The sequence below is a fragment of the Marmota flaviventris genome, chromosome 7 (genome assembly GCF_047511675.1).
Source record: "Marmota flaviventris isolate mMarFla1 chromosome 7, mMarFla1.hap1, whole genome shotgun sequence".
In the NCBI taxonomy this organism is placed as follows: domain Eukaryota; kingdom Metazoa; phylum Chordata; class Mammalia; order Rodentia; family Sciuridae; genus Marmota; species Marmota flaviventris.
Window position 1 is genome coordinate 2,139,446 of NC_092504.1, and position 20,063 is coordinate 2,159,508.

The window sequence follows — 20,063 nt, forward strand, 5'->3', positions numbered from 1 at the left end:
TAGCCTGGGTAAGATGAGGAAGACTGTGCCTACCCTGTCTTCCTTCAGAGCCATCAATTACTCTTCAGGATTGTGATCTTTTTCTTTTAATTTTTTTTTCATAGCTTTATTGAGGTAAAATTGAAGTACAATAAAATACACATATTTGCCATTTGATCAGTTTTGACATGTAAGTAACCAATAGAATCAATATAAAAAACATTTCTATTACTTTTTTTTTAAATTTAAAATCATGCAGGCTGTGTTTCCTGAATGATTTATTACATTAGAAATCAATCTTAAGATATACAGAACCCCACCCCTACATGTCAACTATTTCAAAATTAAATGGCACACTTATAAATATCTTAGATGTCAAGGAAGACACAAGAAAAGTATATAAAAAATGCTTTGAACTAAGTAATAATAAAAGCTTAAAATATCAGAATCTCTGGAATGAAACAGTACTCAAATAAACATTTATAACTTAAAGTCCTTGTATCAGAAAGAAGCTAGAAATACAAATTATTTTCAAATTATGTAGTAGGAAGGAAAAAATAAGACTAGGAACAGACATATATGAAATAAAGAAAAAATAATACAGTTAAAAGTTGATAAAAATCAAACAAGTCTAATCAAGAAAAAAAGCAAGAACACAGAAATTAATATCAATGAAAGGGGAGTTTATCAAAATAACCCTATAAATGCTAAAACATATTAAGGTAATATTATAATTATATGCCAACATACATGATAGCTTACATAACATGGTCATATTAGAGAAGGATCCATGTGCTGCTGAGAAGAAAGTGTATTCAATCATTGATGGATGAAATATTCTATATATGTCTGTTAAGTCTAAATTATCAATTGTATTTTTTTATTTCTATAGCCTCTTTATTTAGTTTTTGTTTAGTGGATCTATCCAGCAGTGACAAGGGATGTTAAAGTACCCAGTATTATTATGTTGTGGTCTATTTGATTCTTGAAATCAAGAAGGGCTTTTTTGATGTACATAAATGCTCCATTGTTTGGAACATAAATATTTACTATTATTATGTCTTGTTGATATTTAATTCCCTTAAGCACTATGAAATGGACTTCTTTGTCCCTTCTAATTAACTTTGGCTTAAAGTCCACTTTATCTGAGGATAAAAACCCCTGCTTGTTTATGCAGTCTGTGTGAGTGATATGTTTTTTTCCCATCCTTTCACCTTCAGTCTGTGGATGTCTTTGCCTATGAGATGAGTCTCTTGGAGAGAGCATATTGTGGGTCTTGTTTTTTAATCCAATCTGCTAGCCTGTATCTTTTGATTGATAAGTTTAGGTCATTAATGTTCAAAGTTATTGAGATATTATTTGTATTTCTGGTCATTTGGGTTTATTTCTAGTTTTTAATTTGAATTAGTTTCTCCTTTGATTGAATATCCCTTTAGTGTACTTCCTCCCTTTGCTCATTTTCACTTTTTATTTTCGTTTAAGCTTCATGGAATATTTTGTTGAGAATATTCTGAAGTGCAGGCTTTCTAGTTGCAAATTCTTTTAACTTTTGTTTATCATGGAAGGTTTTTATTTCATCTTCAATTCTGAAGCCTAATTTTGCCAGATGTAGGATTCTTGATCAGCATATATCTTCTTTCAGAGCTTGGTATATGTTATTCCAAGACCTCCTAGTTTTAAAGGTCTGGGTTGAGAAATCAGCTGAGATCCAAATTGGTTTCCCTCTATACATAATCTGATATTATTCTCATGGCCTTTAAAATTCTATCCTTATTCTGTATGTTAGGCATTTTCATTATAATGTGCCTTGGTGTGGATCTGTTGTAATTTTGTACATTTGGGGTCCTGTAAGCCTCTTGTATTTGATTTTCCATTTCATTCTTTAGGTATGGGAAATTTTCTGATATTATTTCATTGAAAAGATTGTGCATTCCTTTAGTTTTTGTCTCTGCACCTTCATCTATCTCAATAAATCTTCAATTTTGTCTTTTCATGTTATCCTATAGTTCTTGGAAGTTCTAGTCATGGTTTCTTAACATTTTTTTCTCCATGGTCAACTCTATTTTCAAGATTATATATTTTGTCTTCATTGTCAGAGATTCTGCCTTCCAAGTGGTCTACTCTGTTGGTGATGCTTTCTATTGAATTTTTAATTTGGTTTACTGTTTCCTTCATTTTGAGGAATTCTGCTTTTTTTTCAGAATCTCTTTATTGAAGTGATCTTTCATTTCCTGTATTTTCTCTCTTATTCATTTCCTGTATTTTCTCTCTTATTTCATTTCTTATACCATCCTTTATTTCACAGATCAGTTTAACTATGTACATTCTAAACGCGTTCTCTGATATTTCTTCCCCTGTGTTGTTGATGGATTTTGTTATTCAGATATCTTGGCTTGTTTGGGGAAATTTGTTTTCTCATTTTTTAATGTTGTTTGTGTGTCTATCCATCTAACAGTATGGATCTGAGGCAGTAGAGTTTTTACCCTGTGGACTTATAATGTCCCTGATGGTTTCCAGCACTTCACTGTTTAAGGAGAGACAAATAATAACAACAGCCAATGCAAATAATATACAGCATTAAACCAAATAGCTCCTACTATGACATCTACAATGTTAATTATCACAATAAACAGAAATGATATGATCGGTCATCGCCTACGGCAAGTTTGCAAAAGGGTTTACAATTTCAAGTGGTGAACAGGGAGAGAACAGAAGTGATATAGGATGTGATGATTATGAAGGAGGAGGGAAGAAATAAAAAATAAAGGAAGAGTGAAAGAACAATAGAAATTGGCTGATCGCAGAAGAAAAGAGAGAATCAAGGGAAACAGGCAGGAGAAAAATATACACATATAAATTAAATATTTTTAAAAATAAAAGAATACAAAACAAAACTGAAAGTATACAAATCAAACATCCTAGTTCACAAAAAACCAATCCATGAAAAATAACTGGCTTCAAAAATGCTAGAAATGAGGGTTGGGGCTATGGTGCAGTGGTAGAGCACTTGCCTAGCATGTGTGAGGCACTGGGTTCAATTCTCAGCACTGCATATAAGTAAATAAAGATCCATTGACATCGAGACAATATTTTTTTTTAATGCTAGAAATGAGGCTGGGGCTCAGTGGTAGAGCTCCTGCCTCACATGAGTAAGGCACTGGGTTCAATCCTCAGCACCACATAAAAAATAAATAAATAAAGATATTTTTTTAAAAACTAGAAATGAGAAAAAACAAATATGAATATGTATAAGTGTCCATGTACCATTAAGGAAACAATTAAACAGAGAAAAAGAATTTTTAAAAAAATATCTTGATGAAAAGTTATGATATTTTCAGTCCAAACCATATTTTCAGTCATGGAGCTTTGAAAATAGTACTATCCTTGGTAGAATTGAGGACAACTTACTGTTTGCAGTCAGTAATAACTCATTTTCTAATGCTGTGAGTGAGAACAAGAATGTTGCGGAAAATTATCTGGGGCCCTTGCAGAGGCAGTGGGTTTTCACATTTGGACTTTTCTCCCCAATTCCTCAAGCAAGCTTCCATAGAAAGATGGACCCTCCTTTCCACAAGACATGGGGGAGGAGGACAGTGTTTTAAGAGGCTTCTGTCATTTAGGCCCATTTTATTTTCATGTATTCACACAAAACTTCTAAAAATTTAATTAAAATCAGAGCTTAAGATACTACATTAGGAAAAAGCAGGCATGTAAGTGGGATTTAAACATTATGAACATATCACAATGAATTCCACTTTTAAAACAAATCAATTTTTAAAATTCAATAAAAAATGGTAAAAAGGGGTTTTTTTATTAAAAAAAAAAAGAAGAAGAAAAGAAAAGATAATGAGTGCAGACTTTTTACCTGGCAAACAGATGATATGCTTCTTGTTCTTGGCCCCAGAGAGAGGAAAGCTCTATGTGTATGTAGATACACTGACCCTGGGACATAAAGCCCACCTCAAGAGCACCACAGGCTAAAGTCTCTAGGTTGTCCACTTGACTCTTTAGTAACATCACAATTCCTTTAACAGAGGAAGTTTGAGCCTGTAGATACACAATAAAATAAAATTTCAAAATTAAACATAGACAACACAACTACAAGCAAGATATATTATTTTATAATTAAGCAGAGAGAAAAAGACCTAAAATGGGACTTATAAATAAGCAGTTTTTTGGCCAAAAGCCCAAACATAATCTTGTTCTCCAAATATGGCCTCCATCCTATTCCACATTATCATGAAAGTCTTAGCCAGTGCAATATGGTAGGGAAAAGAACAGAAGACATACAGATCAGAAGGTATTACACAGTTCCTATTTATAGATGACATGAAAATCTGTGTACAAAATCCAGAGGAATCTATTTTTGTGTATATGTGTGTATGGTGCTGGGGATTGAACCCAGGGCCTTGTGCGCATGAGGCAAGCATTCTACCAACTGAGCTATATCCCCAGCCCCCAAAGGAATCTTTTTAAATCCTGAAACTAATATGTGAATTTGGCAAAGTTGCAGGACATAAAATCAAAAAATAATAAAACCTCAAATGTATTTCTATACACTCGTAATTAACTATATGAAATGAAAAATCTTCTGAAACTACCATTTATAATAATTATGAAAAACAGGTAAAAATAACAAAACATATACAGGATCTACACGCTGAAAACTACAAAATTTCTTTATGGTGAAAAATATCTGAGATGATGAAAGAAATCAGAGACCTAAATGACCATACTCAAGGATTAGAAAACTCAAGTATGTTAATTCTCCCCATGTGAATCTATATAACCAGGAAGATCAATAAACATCAAGTAAAAAAACATGAAAAAAACTACTCCAAGAAAGTGTATCATAATCAAATTCTTTAAAATCAATGATAAAGAAAGTATTGTCAGGAGCTGCCCTGGATGTAGACCTTCAAGTCCTGATGCCCTGGGGCACTGACCAATTATTGCCTTCAGTCAGGATAGTGCCAGGTCTCAAGTAACTTTGGTGTTACCCCAGCTTGGATAGCAAGGCGTGTGGCTCCAGGTGTAGGTGTCGCTGGCGGGGGTTGAATTCCACTCACCTGTTCCTTTATAATCCTACCCCTTGCCTCATTTGAATGGCTTTTCCCCAATAAAAGGGTTTAGCAAATGCTCCTTGTTCTCTTTCTTGCCTGTCTTGCCCCCTTGTGGGAGCTGCAGCTGAGGAGCCATCGCTGAACCCAAAGATAAGTTACTTTCTGGTTCTGTGTCTTTATTTATTCCCTAAATTCACCTGGAGTGACCCTGACTGGTTTAGTAACAAAGTAATTTATGGTGAAAGAAGCTGATGAGGCAGGTGAGGGAAGGACACCTTAAACAGAAACAAGGATAAGGATGACAGTGAATTTCTTGTGTGAAATAAAGCAAGTTAGAAGACAGTGGAGTAAATTGTTAAACTACTGAAAGAAAAAAATGTGATTGACATTCTTTATCCAGCAAAATGTCTTTCAAAGGCTAGGGCGGGGGCTGGGGCTGGGGCTTAGTGGCAGAGCACTTGCCTAGCATGTGTGAAGCACTGGGTTCAGTCCTCAGCACTGCATAAAAATAAAGGCATCCTGTCCATCTATAACTACAAAAAAAGTAAAAACTAAAAACAAAAATGAAAGGCTAGCTGGACATGGTAGCACTCTGGGCAACTTAGCCAGACCCGGTATCAAAATAAAAAATAAAGTGGTAGAGCAACCCTCGGTTCCATCCCCAGCACTGCAAAAGAAAATACAGAGAGAGAAAGGGGGGAGAGAGAAAGGAAAAAAAAAAAAATTCCAGGCACACTGGTGCATGTTTATAGTCACAGCTACTTAGGTGGCAGACACAGGAGGGTCACTTGAGCCCAGGAGTTCAAGTCAAACTTGGGCAACACAAACTCATCTCAAAAAAGAAAAAAGGAGCTGGGTATGGTGGTGCACACATGCAATACCATAAACTTGGGAGGCTGAGGCAGGAGGATTGCAAATTTGAGGTCAATCTGTGCAACTGATTGAGACCTTGCCTCAAAGTTTAAAAAAATAATAATAAACTTTTTTTTCAAAAGGACTGGTATCACCAAAAAAAAAAAAAAAAAAAGAAAAAGAAAAAACAAAGCAAAACTTGCATACTTACACTAAAGACTACAAAATATCACTAAAAGAAATTAAAGTTTTAGGGACTGAAGCTGTGGCTCAGAGGTAGAGTCCTCGCCTAGCACGTGCGAGGGCCTGGGTTTGATCCTTAGCACCACATAAAAGAATAAATTAAAAAAAATATATATATATATATATTATATATATATATATAAAGAAATTAAAGTTTTAAATAAATGTAGAGATAGCCCACGTTCCTGGATCAGAAAACTCAATATTATTAAGAAAACGAGACTCTCAAAATTAATCTGTGAGAAATAGAAAGTCCAGTGGTCTATTTTCAGAATAAAGTATTTAACCTTAATTGGGATATAAGATCCAATTGTAGTCATTTTAACTATAGCCCTTCCCTTTGCCTTCCCCAATTTTAAAATTAACTGGTCACATAGACTGTAACCCAGATATCCTTCTATCAAAGAAAGGGGCAATGCTACATTAGAGATAAAAGCAGGCGGACTGCTTGCCCAGGGGTACTTGCTAGCCAGATTTGGTAGCACATGCTTCTGGCAGAAGTAAAGTTTGCCAAGCTTGCTGACCCATTTCCTAGCACGTTTGATTCTTTGTGGCACTCTGGTATTTCTAACCGTTTTCACACCCAGTGTGGGGCTCCATACATTGCCTAAGGGGTTATGGATACACCTCATTAGAGGAGATATATCCCACTGACTTTTCGAGGTAGCCTAGAGGGGAGAATGACTGTAATTCCTGAAGCCAACAATGGACCCAAAATCAAAAGTGGATTGGCAACACAGTAGGACCCAAGCAAGCACTGCAGCAACTGAGAAGTACTTCTTTCGTGGTCAAAACATGCCAGAGATTGTGTAAGTATGACTGAGACTCTATTCAGAAACACAAGACCATGTCCAAGAAGGAGGGATGGGAGGCTCGGAGTATGCAAGAAACCTTTAATAAGCAGGGATTGAGTACACAGAGGAAAACTTAATTACATGGGCCTGCAAAACATGGGGAATAAAAATTCTAGGCCTAGGGACAGGAAGAACAATGGAAAGATCCCATATGTATGAGTCTTCTTTTCCTTTGAAGAATCCTAAACAGGGAAAATAAACAGTGGTGATGATGGGAGTAAACCTGCACCCATGGAGGACAAGTGACCAGTTGAACCTTTGATTTCCGTATCCACCATGGCTGACAGACTTTATTCCTAATGTTCCTAGCTGCACAGGCTCTTTTCATGTCTGGGTCACATGTAGGGATTTAGTACCTGATAAAAAGCTTCAAGACCTTTGTTTCCTGTGTGTTTTGTATATATGTGTGCATACCTGTGTACTGTACTGTACACAGGTATGCACACACATATATTGTGTCTACATATATACTTGTGTCCATATATCATGTACATGGTATCAAAATTGGCTTATAGATAAATGAGTATTCATAAATTTAATGAATGGATCCAAATACCTTTCAGTTAACATGAATTAAACAAAACTTTAACAAAAGGGTCAATCTAAATTGGTAAGAATAAAAATTCCTTTGAAACTACTAACCCACATGTTTATCTAGGTGGCCAGCCAAGTATTAGTTTCTATAAAATGTTTAAAGTGCAATGTCCACTGCTTCTGAAGGTTTTTCTTTGGCAGAAATAACTGACTTAGTACTAACTAAACCCGTTTAATATCTTGGTTTTCATGGGTAACCTAAATTAGAAATAGGTAAATTAGTTTTAACATAAGTGGGATTAACATGCATAAATGTATTTGTTAGAAGAGACATCTGATTAACTTACAATTAAAATACTAAAACATCAACTAAGTATAAATTCAAGTACTCTTGGGTTCTTTAATTCCATAAGCTAACATATATTTGGGTCTATTAAATGTGTTTTTTATAAATTGGTGAATTAAAAAAAAAAGGCTTAAGATTGTTTATTTCTAGGTCTTAACCTAAAAACAAGGTTACTAAGAGTTAAAATTCTAACAGGTATTAAAAAAGTTTTAGCTGTATGTTAAAAGAATAAGGTATTTCATCTTATTAAAAAGGAGTAAGATTTGGTTGAATGAAAGAAAATGGAGCTCCAGTGATGCAAGGAGGAGTCTAAAAGAGGGTTATGGCTTGTAGATAAAGGCATTGATCAGAGTCTGCACTGAGCAGATATTAAAAAAAAAAAAGTTGGGGCTAATGATTGGACTCTGTATCTACAGGCATTGGGAGGGTACCAAGAAAATTGGCTTGGCCCATAACTTTCTAATTGACTATGCCCGTTTAGTCTTTAAGTCTGGAATTTTTCTGTAACTTCATTGGTTTCACCCCCTTCCCATTTACCACTGCTCTGGGACAAAGGAATTGACTGGAATGTTTAACTCCATGGGATAGCCTTTACCTTTGGAAAAAGCCTTAATTGGAGGCCATTACCCTGAGTGTCTGATGATTAACTATCCTATCTTATTCAGGATGAAAGCTACCAGTCACTAAGGACAAATCAATGGATTCCAGCACTATTAGGTAATAACCTGGGGATAAAAAATGGTCTTCCCTTCTAAGATCTAGCAGGATGCCCCATTTGGCCAGGGGATACTTCTGGGTGGAAGCCTCCCTGCTGTCCACAGAGCTAAAATACAAGGGCCTCCTGGAGTCCCCATGTATGCAGGCATCTGTGTCTTGGCCATGCTGATTTCTATATAGAGAGGTCCCTAATAGTCTCTGAGGATCATTATGACCTTCATTGGACAAAGGGGACAAACTGACATAACCCCCTCACAACTAGTTAATAGTGCATTTACGATATATAATGCTTAGGAGGAACAGAAACAAAAGTCAACTTATGTTTTGTTGGCAACCTATGCAAAAGGATCTTCAAGAAAGCCTAAAGGATGAAAATGGCCTCCTCCACTGAATATCAATATGCCTCGTGTAATAAAAAGGCCCCAAAGGAGCATCTGAGTATAATCGACAGTGGGGAACTCACTTAAAGTTGATGGCATTATGATAGTGATAAAGGAGACAGGTCAGGCTCAACAATATCCTGTGCTCCAACCCCTTGAATGCAACCTGGGGAGAAAAAGATTTAGACTGTTTGTTTTTTTGTATATATCCAGATTGTCCATCCCTCTCCTGGAATAAAACTTGTTATGTGAATTAAATGCACAGATAACATTCTCACCCAAAGAGCAACAACTTCAGTTTCAAGTGCTGCCCAGGAAAAGGAAACAAAGCCTGCTTTGCTGGAGGTCTACTAACAGTAAAGCCATCTGGGCCAAAGGGACCCTGAGAAAGGTGATCAGTGTTATCTCAACCAAGATTTTGTTTAAGGAGGAAGTAATAACTTGCCCCAGGAAGAAGAAAAAATATATAATATAATATAATGTGTATATACATTTTTTCAGAGAGAGGCATTAATGGGGATCCATTGTCTTTCTGACAAATTTTTAAAACATGAATTGAGTCAGTTTTGCCAGACACACTAAATATATGTGACTAGAGAAATGCATAAAACTAAAAGCTTAGGGGAACACTTTACTCAAGCTGGTATTCTCTAAACTAAAGTGGCATGTAGAGGTAATCTTCAGATTTATATCGAAATAACAAATTTAACTGGGGATTTATTTATGTCATTTAATGTTCTGTAACTGGATAAAGGTAACCTCTTCTCAATAAGATATGTGTGTGTGTGTGTGTGTGAGAGAGAGAGAAAGAGAGAGAGAGAGAGAGAGAAATATTTTGTGTTACTTTTTACATTGGGCTGGGAATTTAAGTGTATTTTTAAAGACAATAAGGACAGGGTTGGGATTGTGGCTCAGAGACAGAGTACTCACCTACCATGCATTCACTGGGTTCAATCCCCATCACCACATACAAATAAAATAAAGATATTGTGTCCACCTATAACTAAAAAAAAATATTTAAAAAAAAGACAATAAGGACAGCCTAATTTGTTTAAAGGTTGACATTGTAAAACATGGAAGTATTTTTCCACAAAAAAATTTGGTTTAATTCATGTTTCAGATATAATGTTGTATTGTGTTATTTGCCCTATCTTACTGAGATAAGTCTCAGCCTCTCACCCTATTCCATGTTAAGATGGCTTCAAAGTAGGCTAGTGAGCTCATTTAAAGTTATGTTCAAATAATATATTTTTGTTGTTAAAGATTACTATGATATCAAATTAAACAGGGGATATAATAAATAAGTAAAGGTTTAGGATTATAAAAATCATGTTTCTTGGTTCATAGCTATTATAAAAATGGAATATTTTTGCTCTTGTTAATTTCATTTTGTATTTTTCTTATAAAAATGTGTAACTGTTGCCTGTTAATGTTTTGCAGAAGCACTTCTTCTAACAGAAAAACCTGAGTTAATTTGAGACAATAAACCATTACCTATGGGACAGATTGGATATAAAGCTAACTTCTAGTACTGATACTAACCTTAATCAAACAAAAGGGGTTACTATAAAATTATACACCTTAAAGTATAATCCGTTATTATTACTTTAAAGACTGGTGAAACTGACCTGCTGAATGTTTTAAACCAAAATCTGGAGCCCAAAGTAAAATGGCTAAGGGAAAAAAGTAGCCAATATTCTGGCCCTTGTCCTCTTAGGTCAGTCAAAACTCAGGGAACAATGGGATTTCTCTAAGGGACTTGCAACTGCAGTAAGTCATCTGACATCCCAATCAGGGGGATCAAGAGGACCTAGAGAACAGGGAGCCAACCAGTGCACATTCTGCAAAGAGGAAGGTCACTAGAGACCTTTATATTTCGAAGGGAAGCCACATGTGGTCAGCGAGACCCTGATCTATCCTAGCAGATAGCACAACTGATAGAAGAAAAGCTAAAGGATCCAAGAGGCTTCTCATAAGTTCCCAAGAGTGATCCCTTAAAATTTTCAGCTAACTCTAACAGTAGAAAGAAAAAAAAGTCAATTTTTACCAACTTGGTCTTAAACACCTGGCAGGAGAACATAACCAAAGCACAACCATACATGGACATTTAAAAGATAAGACAATGGTTCTTTTACATGTACATTTGTGTTAGTCCTCCTGAAAGTAAGTAAAACTGGGAGGTTATAAAGGAAGATTTTATACAGAGGTACCTAATAAATATCACAAAAAGTTCTGCCAGAGTTATAAATTTGTTCTGAGTCAATTTGAGACCTATCTGAGCTTTTTCTGTTTACTTTTTCTTTGCTGGTATAATTATCATGAGCTGCTGCTCAGACTCCCATTTTGGAGTTTGCAATTCACTTCCAGCCTGGCAACTTGATTTTAATCAAGACCTGGAAAGAAGACAAGCTACAACCAAGTTGGAAAGGACCTTACCAAGTGTTCTTCATCACCAAGATGGTTACCTGATCTGCTAAAAAGGGGAGAACTCATTATCATGGGCAATTTCCACTTCACAAAGTTAATATATCTAGGATGGATGTAAATACCAAAGGGTATGAAAATAAAAATGAAAAAGAAAAGGGGGGGGGACTTTTGAAAAATATAAAGTCCAGTGGTGCATTTGCAGAATATAGTATTTAACCTTAATTGGGACATAAGATCCAATTGAGCCATTTTAACTACAGGCCTTCCCTTTGCCCCGCCCAATTTTAAAATTAGCCAATCTATATATAGATTATGATATCAAGCTCCTCCTATCAGAGCAAGGGGCAGTACTATGTTAGGGATAAAAAGTAGGTGGACAGTTCTACCCAGGTGCACTTGCTAGCCAGGTTCAGTAGCACATACTGCTGGTAGAAGTAAAGTTTGCCTTGCCAATCCACTTCAGAGTGCATGTTTCATTTCTTGTGGCACCCTGGTATTTCTGACACAGTTCAGTGGTAAAGTGCCTCTGGGTCAATCCCTAGTACCAAAAACAAACTAATGGAAATTCTACATCATCACTCACTTACCATTCATGGGGAGGGAAGGCTTAAAATCTTATTTATAGCTTTTCTATCAAAATCAGACATAAAGGGGCTTCTTTTATGAAGCCAAAACAACAAAACCTACCACTGTTTACTAACCTGGTTAGCTATTAGCTGGGTGGAACCATCCTTATACATTAGAGTCACTACCAGTGCAGCTGCCTGCTTGAGCATTTCCATCAGTTGGTTTTTTGACTGATCATCCAAATACCTGATATCACAAAGGTATTTTTTAAAGGTTCTTGAGTCCCCAGAATTTAGCTGTGCTTTAACCTCACCAGCATTTTCTTCCAATGCCAAGTATTTATTTGTTTTCTCTGATGAGTTACTATACATAATATGTTTTCTTTTAAGATTCATGCTTTCCTTATTTTCATTATTAATATTTTCATTTAGGAAATGCTTTTTCTTATGCTCCATTTTCTGTAGGTCTGAAGCCTCTTGATCAAAATGTGGAACAGAACACCTGGAAGAAGCCAATGAGATGTTTTTCTGCTTTTGATCAGCAGACAGCTGACCTGTGAGCCCAGTACTGGAGGAATGAGGAGAAGGCTTGGTGGAACCTCTTGACGTCTGGCCTGTTAAAGACTTAGGATTCTGTAATCAATAGAAAATATTTCATCAGAACATTGATACCTAAGGCAGCTCAATAAACCAAACTAATTCCTGGTAAAACCTGTCTAAGATAATGTGAGAACATGAACTTCACATTATCTATGACCACATTTTGTGTGTGTGTGTGTGTGTGTGTGTGTGCTGGGGATTAAACTCAGAGCCTTGTGCATACTAAGCACATGCTCTACTACTGGGCTATATCCTTAGCCCTCTGACCATACTTTTTAATGAAACTATATATAGTCTTCCACAGTAGTTATTTTTCTCTACCAAGAGAGGCATGCACATCTGTACCCTGGGGCTGGAATGAGCAGGAGCTCAACACAAACAGTAGCCCCAGTTAAGGTAGTTATGCATATCACAGATGGAGAGATGGATGGGAGGAAACTGCATACCTGCATAAGAGTGAGGGTTAACTATTTACAGCTTCCAATAGGCCCCATTATAGAGAAAATAAGATCACCAAAACTTTTGAGAATGTTACTCTACCTACTAAATTTTCTTAAAAAAAAAAAAAAAAAAAAAACAGTTCAGCAGTGATCCTTTTTCCTCATTCCAGAAATATGCAATACACTTTGATAGATGCATAAACTAACAGGGGAAAAGTCACCCCTATCCATTTCATCATAGGATTAACTAATAATAACCCTTTGTTTTAAAGTTTACTTTCAATCTTATAATATGTATTCATGTTGCTTGGGACAACTGCATACTTTAAAATAATTTTGAAAAAAAATTTACACTTGCTCATAGGTCATGCAAAATTTAAAATTCATACTTATTTTTATTGCAGAGAAATATATGGTTTTAAAAAACATACTTAATGTTAATTAAAAATTCTGTGGAATATACAATAAAAGGAATTCAATGAGAAAAGGAAAAATATAAACTTTCAGACCACTGATGATCTTGCATGTATATTTTTTTAAAGGGATGATTATGGATATCAAGTTTCTAGAGTGCAGTTTTAATCATAGTGGACATATTTTAAATGTTTGTATGACAGTTTTTAAAATGTTAATATTAACAACATACCAGAAATCATGACCTTTGCAACTTTTTAAACTTGTAACAAATATTTTAAATTATATATATATATGTGTATATGTGTGTGTGTGTGTGTATTTATTTATTTTTAGTTGCGGATGGACACGTTACTTTTATTTTATTTCTTTTTTTATGTGGTGTTGAGGATCAAACCCAGTGCCTCACACATGCTAGGCAAGAGCTTTACCAGTGAGCCACAAACAACTCCAGCCAATGAATATTTTAAATTCAATTTTAAAACATGTTGGGAAGTTCATGGCTTTTCAAAATTTGAGATCCAAATACTATTCATTCTATCAAGACAGAGATTCCATCCTCATTTTGTTATAGGGGTTAATGATTGAATTAAGTTAGGATGGGGCCAGGTGCAGTGGCACACGCCTGTAATCCAGCAGCTCAGGAGGCTGACACAGGAGCGAGCTTCAGCAATGGTAAGGTGCTAAGCCACCCAGTGAGACCATGTTTCTAAATAAAACATCCCTTTAGGGATAGGGATGTGGCTCACTGGTAGAGTACCCCTGAATTGAATTCCCAGTACCAAAAAAAATAAATAAGGTAGGATAGGAACTGAACAGACAGTTTGCTCCAGAGTCCATTCTCTTACTACTAGGCTCTCTACCACTGTTTCATACACAATGTCTTTAATGATATAACCTCTTCTCTCCTCTATAACTGAACCACTTAACTCATCCACTGTAAACTCTGTACCTGAGCCTTTCTGAGCTTCTATTTATTTCCACTAGTCCAAAATTTCAAGCTCTCTTACCTTACCCTGAAAAATTATCTCCGCATCCTTCCCTCACTCTCTAAAGGTGGGGTCTTCAGGCTGACCAGCCCCTCATCCACTCTACTAGAACTCAATTCAGATATAACTTTCATACTTCAGAAAGACATCCCAAATTCCTGTCCCCACTACCCAGAAAAGTAAATTGAAACAGCACAAAAGCAGGGTTAGATGTCTCTCCTATTATTCTGAGAGCAATGTGAACTTACTCCTATCACAGAACTTAATGCACATCATGGTAGAGATCAATTGTATTTCTCTGTCTTCCCCTTTCCTCATCCAAATTAAATTACATGCTCTCTAAGAGCAAGAACTTGATTCTTGCTTGTTGTGACTAGGGAAAGGCGAACAGTTTACTCCACCATGTTCTTCTTCTTGGTTCTCCAGGCCTGGGCGGCAGGCCTCACCACCCCTTGGGAAAGACATATAAGGAATTTTGCATAAGACAGCCTTGTTTGTACACAGGGATACTCCTGAGAATAACCCATAGATACCTCAAAATTTGATTTCACACCAGAAAACTATAAGCGGAGAAAGGGCACACAGCAGCAGCTATGCTTCCAGTCCTATATTTGGCCCAAAGGCAGAATGGGTAGTTGCCCATCTCTGCCATGAACTGAACAAGGATGCAGAAATTTTACAAGTACCTCCAATGAGTATATATGAAGTAGCAATTTTTTATACAATGTATAATTGAAAGCTAGTTGGAAAGTATCACATTCAGTTCTGCACTTGCTTGCTTCGAAACTGACAGCATACTGGAGGCCATTCAGAAGAAGGTTGGAATAAAGGCTGGGGAAATGATATTTGACAAACTTTTCACCTTTATAGAGGTGTAATGTTTAGGGGCCTGTGTAAATACACCAACGGTTCAAATAAATGACAACTACTATGAGGATCTGACAACAAAGGATATTGATGAGCTCAAAGTGGGTAAAATTCCAAAACCTGGACGTTTCTGTTGTGAGCCAGCTGGAGGTCTTACCTCATTGACTGAACCATCCAAAGGACTTGGCTTTGGTGTGCAAGTAGGCCTTTAATTTATATTCAACTATAAATATGTTATTACAGAAATAAAATATTACCTACAAAAAAAAAAGCAAGAATTCTTTTTTTTTCCAACCACTGAATCCACAGTACATATACAGGACACTTAATAAAAAAACTGTTGAACAAATGAAGGTTATCTGTTTAGAATTATCTCTGTTTGCAATGATTTACCTTTTTCTCTAGTGATTGATTCTTTCCATCTTTAAGTATTACTGCATCCTTAACACTGGATGTGCTTATTGGTTTTACAACTTTAAGAATAAAAAGGAATAAAAGACATTAAATAAACATTAAAATATAAATAATACAATTAACTAAGAATTGAAAATAGCCTCTATAATCATACTATGTACTCATTAACTTTCTTAAAGCAATATAACAAAATTTACAACCCAAATACACACTGCCATTGCAATAAATAGTTATGTGAAGTTAAAGTATTTTCAAGTTAACTGGTAGAAAATATATGTAATTATGAAATGTTTATTAAAATAATTACATGGCATTTGCTTTGGAATATTTGATTCTAAAAAAACTCAAAGTCAACATTTTATAAAAATATTATAAGTATTAAAGTTTTAGGGGGTTTTTGTTTGTTTTGTTTTGGGTACAAGGGATTGAACCCATAGGTGCTTTACCACTGAGCTACATCCCTATCCTTTTTATTTTTTATTTTGAGACAGGTTCTAAGTTTCTTAGAGCGTTGCTAAGTTGCTGAAGTTGTCCTTGAAGGTGTGATCTTCCTGCCTTGGACTCCTGATTTGCTGGGATTATAGACATGTGCCAATGCACCTGGCAGTATTAAGAGCTTGAGTAGATTTTCCCCTGTGTGATGCCAGGGATTGAATCCAGGGCCTTAAGCATGCTAGGCAAATGCTCTACCACTGCTGGATTCCCCAGTCCCACCAAGAAAGTTCTTACACTGAATAATGCTGAAATGGGACAATAAGAGTTTCAGTAAAACATCATGAATACAAACCTCTAATTCAGATTCTAATTTTAATAAACCTAGCTTTACAGTAAGTATGACTTGGGAGTCTGCTCTTCACCTATAACTGGCCTTTCAGGAACAATAACAACCAGGAAATGAAATTGGGGGAAAATATTTCATTTATAATAGAAAAAAAAATTACTAGGGATAAATTTAACAAAAAAGGTATAAATCCCTCAATAATGAAAACTTAAATCTTATGCAATGGTATAAAACAAGACCTATAAAAATAGAAAGACATATGGGGCTGGAGTTGTGGCTCAGCAGAAGAGCACTCACCTAGGGCATGTGAGGCCCTGGGTTCGATCCTCAGCACCACATTAAAATAATAAATAAACCAAAGGTATTGTGTCTAACTACAACTAAAAAATAAATATTTTTTAAAAATGAAAAGACATAGGATTAGGATATGTATAAAAACATTTAATTCTTTCAAATGTGAATTTAATGCAACTCCAATTAGAGAACCTACAGGGATCTTTCAATTTATTAAAGTAATTTCAAAGGACATGTGAAAAGCTAATTATCTGAAAATAGACAAGAAATGTAATTTTTAAAAAAGAAGACATGGGCTGGGGTTGAGGCTCAGTGGTAGAGCACTTGTCTAGCATGTTCTATTCTCAGCACTGCATACAAATATATAAAATAAAGTCCACTGACACCTAAAAACAAAACAAAACAAAGACTTGCCTTGCTAGATTATCATAACATCCTATTAAAGCCACTCTAATCCAATCAACATGATATTTGAACAGGAACAGACAAAAAGACCTCCGGAACAGAATAGACAATCCAGAAATTGATCCCAGCATTTATGAGAATATACAACAAAAATAGCATTTCAATCCAATAAAAAGAGGCAGATTAATAAATAAGGCTGGTACAATCACATCTGAAAGAAAATAATGTACTGGGAAAACTATTTGGAACAAAAAAGAGAAAGGATTTATGCCTACAACAAATTCCTACACATTGACAAGAAAAGACAAACTCAACAGAAAAACAAGCAAAGGATAGGAATGGGCAATATGTAAAACAGCAAACTTCAACAGCAAACAAATATAATAGTAGACAGGGAAATGAAAATTAGAAACATGTCCACATAGGGACATTTTAGACAACAATGGACTACACATTCAACAGCAGTGTCATATCACCTATTGACACAAAGTGGTTCAGTCTGTGTAAGCACATTTTATGATGGTCACACAATGGCAAAATCATCTTAGATGGCACATCTCAGAAAGCTCTCCCTATTAAGCGATATGTGACTATAAACATTCTTGGAGATAGAGGGGAAGAGAGTCTTGTGCATCACTGGTAAAAATATAAATAGTTAAACCTTTTAAAAAGGCAAATGATCAACACTTATTAAAATTAAAAAGGCATATATCAGGGGCTGGAGTGTGGCTCAGTGGTAGAGTGCTTGCCTGACATGTGTGAAGCACCATGTTTGATCTTCAGCATCACATAAAAATAAATAAATAAAATAAAGGTATTGTATCTATCTACAACTAAAAAATATTTTTTAAAAATGTATATATCATTCTTGGGAATTGGGAGGAGTGATCCAAAGGGGGCATTAATAATGCTATTCCCTAAGCTGGGTGCAGGTCTGTGAAATTTTGAAAGTACAGACCTAAGGTATGTGAATATATAAATATACATATTATATAAACATAAATAATACCTCATTAAAAAACAAAGACATAATCATTTAATCAAAAAAATCTCTCGGCTATCCATTTCATAGAAATATATTCAACAGTAAGAAAACCAAAGGTTTACAACAATATTTCTCATTACAGCAAAGCACAAAAAACAAATATATATCAAGAAGGAAATGGATGAACAAATTATATAACATTCACACAATGAAATACAGAGCCATTAAAAAGAATGACATACAGGGGCTGGAGTTGTGGCTCAGCAGTACAGCGCTCATCTCGTACTCTCAGGACCCTGGGTTTGATCCTCAGCACCACATAAAAAATAAATGAGTAAAATAAAGGTATTGTGTCCAACTACAACTAAAAAATAAATATTAAAAAAAAGAATGACATACAGCTGCATACAGCTGTACTGGTAATCTGAAGATGACTCCAGTTTTGAAAACAATGACCAAATCTCCCCATTTACGTACATGAAGATGCTACCCATGTACCCATGTGTGGGTTGGGTTTCCTGGCAAGCCAACTTTGTGATAAAGGTTTGCACTCAGAAATGCATCTAGGGAGTGGAGGTGGCAGAACTGCACCAAGGAAGAAGCTGCCTAAAATCAGTCATTCAAGGTCTGCTCTGGGCCTGGGCTGGCTCTGCAAGATGTCCCCTCATGTGTCCAAGGAGCTGGGTCTGTATACCCTAGCACCCACCATTGTTGGATCCTTCACTCCTGGGTAAGTGCTGTGTCCTTGGATACAGAAGTTCTGCAGCAGGAACAGTCACTTGGTGGGGCTACCATTGGGGCTGCTAGCAGCGGACCTGGGCACCCAGGTGCTGGCAGTGATCACTTCAGTCCACACTGCTGCTTAGAGCCCTTGCTTCAGATTCCCTCTGGGAGCAGAGCCTGCAGGACCTGTTGGGCCTTCATCAGCAAAGGAAGGTTCATGGGATGAACAACATCTTATCACTGCAGCTGGTCTCAGGTTCCAAATGACATCCATCTCCCTACTCTACTCTCAGTCTAAGGTACCCTCACTCTGGCTTAGTACCTCTGCTGGTCTAGGTGCCTTCCTGATGGAATGACCCAAACCCCCATCCCTGACAGCTAAGCCCCTGGTCACTGTGCCCTTCTCTGGCTATGGCCCCTAAATTTGCTATCAAATTTGGGCAGGAAGGTGACCAGTCAAATCACCTGGGTGTTCTCTTGCCTAAGCTTGGTAATTGTACCTCCTCCCACAACCAAGGCCAATTACCCTAGCAGGATGGAGACTACACTCCTCACTTGCCAGTCTCTCAGCACATGGAGACTGGAAATGACTGAGCAGCAGCCAAAGCTTGAAATCAAATGGCACTTTTTCTGTGCCTGTGGAAGATTTTGCTCTGTGAGTTAAGACCTGTAAGCATGTAGAAACCAGAGGTGTATGGAAAACAAATTTCCTAAGTGATCACTGGGAGTGATGACTTCCATCTTTTGGTTTCCAAGCCCATATATTACATCCTGGGGGCACTGTACTAACAATGGTAACTGGTGTGCAATGTTTTTGCTGCACACCTGCAGGTTTTTGCTCCCTCACTGCCTCTGAGCTGACTCCACAAATCATTGTACTGCTCTACTGGGCTGCAGTACGAGTATGCAGCTGTGAGGGAGCTGGAGGATGTCATGTGGCCCTGCTTCAGTCCCTCAGCTTTATGTAGACCCTTGTGTCAGTGAACATGTGCTCCAGGACCCTTAAAGGATGGAGCAAACTGAGGCCCTGTGAATGGAAAAAGTGAATCGATGCCTGGAACATGCTGATTTAGTCAAGATGAACCACTGTGGACAAGGATGCCGTGTCAAGCACCTATAGTCAAGCTGATTAGGAGGCCAAGATGAGAGAATCCGTTTGAGCCCAGGAGTTGGAGATCAGCCTGTGCAAC

General features: G+C 36.5%; 1 protein-coding gene and 1 pseudogene across 1 annotated transcript in view; one reads left to right on the forward strand and one right to left on the reverse strand.

Annotated features, from left to right (window-relative positions):
* The window catches only part of LOC139706480 (DNA polymerase nu-like), a 63,166-nt gene that overhangs the window by 16,416 nt on the left and 26,687 nt on the right, over positions 1–20,063 (reverse strand). The window contains exons 2-4 of the mRNA XM_071614765.1: positions 15,665–15,744; positions 12,097–12,594; positions 3,845–4,026 (exon numbers count right to left, since the gene is read on the reverse strand). Coding sequence (XP_071470866.1) covers positions 3,845–4,026; positions 12,097–12,594; positions 15,665–15,744 — 760 coding nt within the window. The remainder of the gene's footprint in view (positions 1–3,844; positions 4,027–12,096; positions 12,595–15,664; positions 15,745–20,063) is intronic.
* Positions 14,807–15,483, forward strand: LOC114097302 (NADH dehydrogenase [ubiquinone] flavoprotein 2, mitochondrial-like; annotated as a pseudogene).